The following is a 6000-nucleotide window of genomic DNA, read 5'->3' on the forward strand; positions in this document are numbered from 1 at the left end:
AGATGTATGTCCAGCTATCAGTCAACACCAGTGTGGATATTCACTGTACTTCATCATTTCAGATACTGTGTCTTAGAAGTATGTCCAAAATAAAAAGTTCCAGCATGAAATCTCATCTGAAGTAACATGTCTGCCAGTTTTGTTCTGACCAATTAAAAAAAAAAGGTTTCTAATAAATTGCACCATCGCAAAGTTTGCTCAGATCACACCAAACCATGCAAATTCTTATTACGGTTATACTTTGCTAATTAATGTTAGCAACATAAACATTGCATGACTGTGTGTATTGGTGTATTAGTGTGTTTTGGCATTGTCTTTGGATTTATATTTCTGTTCAGTCTAACCTGTAATCGTTATACAATTAGAATTTCATTACCATAACTCTATTTATGTCTAGTTTAATTATACCGGATCGGGCTAATTTAAGGAACAATGATTCTGAACAATGATTGGTTATGTACTTGCTCAGTAATTGATTTTGGATCATTTTTAATAAAAGAAAAATAATTGTTACATATAATTTTAAGTTACATACAATGCGGTTTATTCCACAATTCTAAAGTTTGTGCAGTATGTTTTTTTCATGAAAATCAATTAATCATTTTATTCAGGACGCATTAAAATGACTTAAAGTGTATAAAACTATGTTACAAAATATTTATATTTCAAATAAACACTGTTATTTTTTACTTTTCATTTATCAAAGCATGCTAAAAAAATTAAGCAGCACAACTGTCAACCTTAATAATAATAATATAATAACGTAAATAGTTTTTTAAGCTCTAAATTAGAATATTAGAATGATATTTGAAGGATCGGGTGACACTGAAGACTGGAGTACATTTTTAAATGATATTAAATTGAAATTAAATAGAAAGTGAATAAATAAATGCAGCCTTGGCTAGCAACATACAATTTTGAATTATAACTTCTGTATATTTGAGGTAAAAACAAAAACGATTAAGCGGAACTGACAACCACATTCTTCATCTGTATGAAAATAGCCTATGATACCAAAAAAATCCTAACAATGTTTTTTAAATATTTGCAATCTGAGAATGTACAGAAACTATGTTAGTCGAAAGAAAAACTGAGAGAAAACTTGCTAGCCATTTACTGCCAGAATTGAAGCAATCGATTTGCTCAGTAAATATATGAGGAAGTAGAGTTTCCCATAAACTCCAGTATTATATTGCCACAATCATATTATATAACAGTAGCTGTTTGAGCTAACATTCAAGACTCTTCCTGCGGGGCAGAGCAACTGAAAGCAGATGAACTGGATGATCTGAACAACTGTTAAACCACAGCAGAGCACCCCCCATGCACCTGCTGCAAGACTGTGCAAGTGCAACACAAAGTAAACCACAGGCCAACAAAAAAAGAGATGTGTGCCGCATGTGTCAGAAATTAAATATAGAAAAATAATATATAGCTGTACAAATATATTCTTTTATTTTTATTTATTATTTTATTATTATTTTATTATTATTTATTCATATTTATTTTATTTATATATTTATAATAAGCACTTTGGGATGTCTATGTACAGGCATTTATGCATTTTAAATTAATATTACAATAAGTACAATAATGTATAGGAACTTTTATTGTTTATTTAGCTATATATGTATATTTGTTGATATGTATATTGTCTGTTTGTTTTTTGGTTTGTATTTGTTTATGTCTGGGACTACGGATGGAAATTAGCATTGTGCTAAATCCGGCGTATTTACGTTCAACTTTGATTGTACTTTCATGAATATGCACGGTCCCATTTAAATAAATAAATTGAAATTGAAATTTTAGTGCCGTCAAATGATTAATCGCGATTAATCACATCCAAAATAATTGTTTTTGTTTACATAATATATGTTTGCTTAGTATATTTATTATGTTCATTTAAATACACACACGTACGTTATATATTTAGAAAATACTGACAAGTATTTAAACACATAGGTGTGTGTATTGTAAATAACAATGTTTTATACTTTATTGTGTAAGTAGTAAAATGACTTTTTAATATTAAGACTTAATACAGATTTTTTTTTAAATTGCATTCCAGGGCCTAAAATGCATGTTGTTGGGGTCGCTTCAACCCACGGACATGATAAACAACATGCAGCAACATTGATAAAGTAGTCCAATTCCACAGAAAAAAACATATACATATTTAATATATATTTATTTATTCATTTATTTATATTATATATTTCATATATAAACATTTTTCTTAAATATATGCATGCATGTGTGTATTTATATATAACATAATAAATATACACAGCACACACACATATACTATTTAAACAAAAACTTTTATTTTGAATGCGATTAATCGCGATTAATCGTTCGACAGCACTATTTATTTGATAGATACAGTCTCACTAATTGCATCAACCTCTTTATGTGCACAATACTCTGTTTCTAGTTAAACTGTTTCTAGGAAACTGAAAAAAAAACCTGTGTGCCCTCAATCCCAGAACTTGTCGGCCAATCCGATTAGAGCTTGCCAGGTCAAGAAAGCACTGTTGTGAGCAAATGTGCCATCTTTTAGCAGACACATTTATCTAAAACGACTTCTTACAAGGACCATAACCCTAGACAACCTTTCTCAAAGGCCCAATGGTTCAGACATCACCTTTCTATGGTTTGAACCTCCAGCTACCTTGTGACTCATTAGAGCTGCAGCACCTCTAAATAAGCATCATGTGCATAAATGAAAGCATCATACTTCGATAAGGCTGCTGACAGATGTTTTCCGAGCTCCGTCCTCTTTTCCAAGTGTCCTGTCCGTCCCTCTTGGCGGTCACAGAGTCGTTGGTCCCGACGCTGAGTTTCATTTGGTATTCTGTGTAGATGATGTCCTCGTAGCAGTTCCAGCGCAGAATCTCCGTGGAGTCGCAGCTGAACAGGATCACGGTTTTAGAGCGCACCTCCATACCCAGACACTTTGAGGTCTCCATGTGGAACAGTCTGTGGGCCGAACCCCATTTCCACGAGACGGCCGGCACCGACGAGCAATCACCCAACTTCAAGGCTCCATCCTGGACCAGGAGGCACTTCCCACTGCTATTGTGCTGGATAGTAAACGTGTCCTCTCCTGCATAAATAAATCAGATTTTGTTATTTGATGCAATTACATCCTGCATGAGATGATGACAGAAGAGAGCAACCGACTCAGCATGTGCTAAAGTGCTTTATATCTAATTCAGTCAACTACCATGTGCTTTTCATCACTGCTTTATCTAAATCAACAAAGATAATTAAGATCCAAGCGTCCTTAGATGACCTTCTCAAACGTCTGGAGCAGGCTTTGTTTATACATTGGGTGTTTATGTTAAAGCAGCCTTGGAGTGCATTTAAATAAACTTCGGATTATTAACTGGTATTTCTCTCTTGCCAAAGAGAAGTTCTTTTCCACGTGTCTGATTCAGTGTCAAAGCTGTCTCATAATAGTGTATGTACGCTCCTTTGGACTTCGCTGTTTAGAACAACAGGCAGAAAACAAAGGGCTCTTTGAGTCACGCTGTGCTCTGGTGAGGCTGGGCTGTCACTGCAGCCCCAACAAAACAAACAGCAATTCTCTGAAAAACACACATGAAGCTTTTTTGTTTGTTTGCTTCTATGAAACATATTTAACAAGGGTGTATTTTAACTGCACACGAATGATTTATCTAAGTATAAACCTACACAAGTATGTGCGAGCAAACATACACATACACAGACACACACACACACACACACACACACATATATATATATATATATATATATATATATATATATAATGTTAAGAAAATGTATTACATTAGATTTAGATTTAAATACAATTAGAATGTAATATAATTAAAGTTCAATTTAATAAATAAATTGAAAAAGTTAAATAATAAAAATAAAAATATTCTCCCTCTCCCTCTCTCTCTCTATATGTGTGTGTGTGTGTGTGTGTGTGTGTGTGTGTGCCTACAAAAGCATGTGTGCTCATTACAAATATTATATTCAGTAAATAAGTAAATCTAATGTTTTTTTTAATCAAATTATGTTTAATAAAATTTAGAATTATGTAGAACTTAATATTACGTAATACAATTAAAGATAGATTAAATATTAATTATTATAGTTAAACATTTATTAAATAATGTAAGTAAAAGTTTGTTTATATATATTTGATTGTAGATATTCATTCAATTAAATTATGTGTATCAACCTATATTAGATTATGTATTTAATATAGTAAAACAAATTCAGAAAATGTATAACTAAGAAGTATATAAATAATACAGTAGATATTGCAGATGTATGGCATATATAATAGTATCATGTGAAGGCTAATGGGCAAAAAATTGTGTAATGTAAATGGCTGAAAGTCTCTCGCTCACGCTCACACACACACACACACACACACACACACACACAGATCTCACTGAAATATGAGGAGGTGTCTTGCAGAAGGCGAATAAGAGCCATGATCTACACCGAATAAATGATGAGGGTTAATATTTCACTGCAGTTATAAAACTGTGCACATTGATTTCCTAACACTCACCATGATGTCACTCTAAACAAGGCATATTAGTCTTTTAAAGTTTACATTTCTGAAATTTCAGAATGGTTCGATAATAACTGTATTAATAGCAGTTAGTTTGACGTTACAGAATATCACTAAGGTTATAAACAAAACGGCGAGGCTGACTTACCGTTGTTTACAGCTGATACGCATCTTCCTAAATTAACTCCCGAAAGTAGAAATATTATTGTGTAAAACAACTGCTGTGTGCGCCAATCCATTATCAGAAATGTAAACAGTTTCTCCTGACTGCACTCATGCGTCTCTTCAGACTACATATGCTCACAGGCCGGGTTTGTGCTATCACGGTGTGAAGCGGAAGAAAATCCCCTCTGCCGATGTTTGCCTCGCCACTGCTGAGCGATTTTTGTTTCTGTTTATCGCAACACCGACGGACAGCTGTGGTTGGTCAGCTGTCAATGACGTCATAGCAAAAAAGCAACGCCCTAATGTGCAGTGCGTCTCATTATACTCTTTTTGTATTTATAACAACATTGGTTATTTTAGCTGTTTTTTTTTTTCATTTAGTACTGTTTTTTATTATTTTTATTATTATTTTAGTGTGGGAGTCAGTAAAGAGAGATTTAAAATAATTAATATTAAAATCGTTTATTTTTAAAATAATATGTAATACTCTCTCTCTCACTCTCTTTTTCTCCCCCCAGCCTTCTCTCGATATATATTATATTACGAAAGTAAAGTTAATAGCTTAATTACTTTACATTATTATTATTATTGTTCAATTATACATATTATACATATTACATAAGTACACTGTTCACCAAATCTGGACAGTCTTTTTTTATGCCTATATGTATTCCTGGACCACAAATGTCCTGTCATAAGGGTAATTTTATTTTTTATTTTTATTTTTTCATTGCACCATCTGTATCATCTGTATCTGTATCAAGCTATGCATCAACAATATTATGGATAAATAAGCTTTCTATTGATGTGTAGTTTGTAAGGATATTCGGCTGAGATAAAACTATTTGAAAATCTGAAATCTAAGTGTACAAAAAAATCTAAATATTGAGAATATCACCTTTAAAGTTGCATATTACTTATCAAAAATTAGGTTTTGATATATTTCTGGTACAAAATTTACAAAATATCTTCATGGAACATGATCTACACTAATGATTTCTGGAATAAATAAAAATGTGTGATTTTGACCCATGCCATATATTGTTGGCCATTGCTACAAATGGTATTGTGGTCTAGGGTCACCTATAGTAAATTGCGCAGTACAACATTTTATGTAAGATTGTTGCAGTTATTGTGTTGTATTTAATGTTGGGAGCCAATATCTCATAAGAAAAATATTCTTTACACTACTCTAACTTGAGCTTTTTATTTTGGTTGGTTGGTTTAATTAAAATTTGTCATAGCCTGAGACAACAATCAAATCAACAATCACTTCACAG

The 6000-nt window shown here is 32.4% G+C and overlaps 1 protein-coding gene across 2 annotated transcripts in view; it reads right to left on the reverse strand.

Annotated features, from left to right (window-relative positions):
* LOC127968155 (lymphocyte antigen 75) overlaps positions 1 to 4947 on the reverse strand; it is a 29516-nt gene extending 24569 nt beyond the window's left edge. Inside the window, exons 1-2 of one of the 2 annotated variants that reach the window (XM_052569102.1) lie at positions 4704 to 4947; positions 2738 to 3106 (exon numbers count right to left, since the gene is read on the reverse strand). In XM_052569102.1, coding sequence (XP_052425062.1) covers positions 2738 to 3106; positions 4704 to 4794 — 460 coding nt within the window. In that variant the 5' untranslated portion in view covers positions 4795 to 4947. The remainder of the gene's footprint in view (positions 1 to 2737; positions 3107 to 4703) is intronic. The other variant, XM_052569101.1, reaches the window with a different exon arrangement.
* Positions 4948 to 6000: the final 1053 nt, after the last annotated feature.

Source organism: Carassius gibelio, chromosome B11 (genome assembly GCF_023724105.1).
Source record: "Carassius gibelio isolate Cgi1373 ecotype wild population from Czech Republic chromosome B11, carGib1.2-hapl.c, whole genome shotgun sequence".
Taxonomy (NCBI): Eukaryota; Metazoa; Chordata; class Actinopteri; order Cypriniformes; family Cyprinidae; genus Carassius; species Carassius gibelio.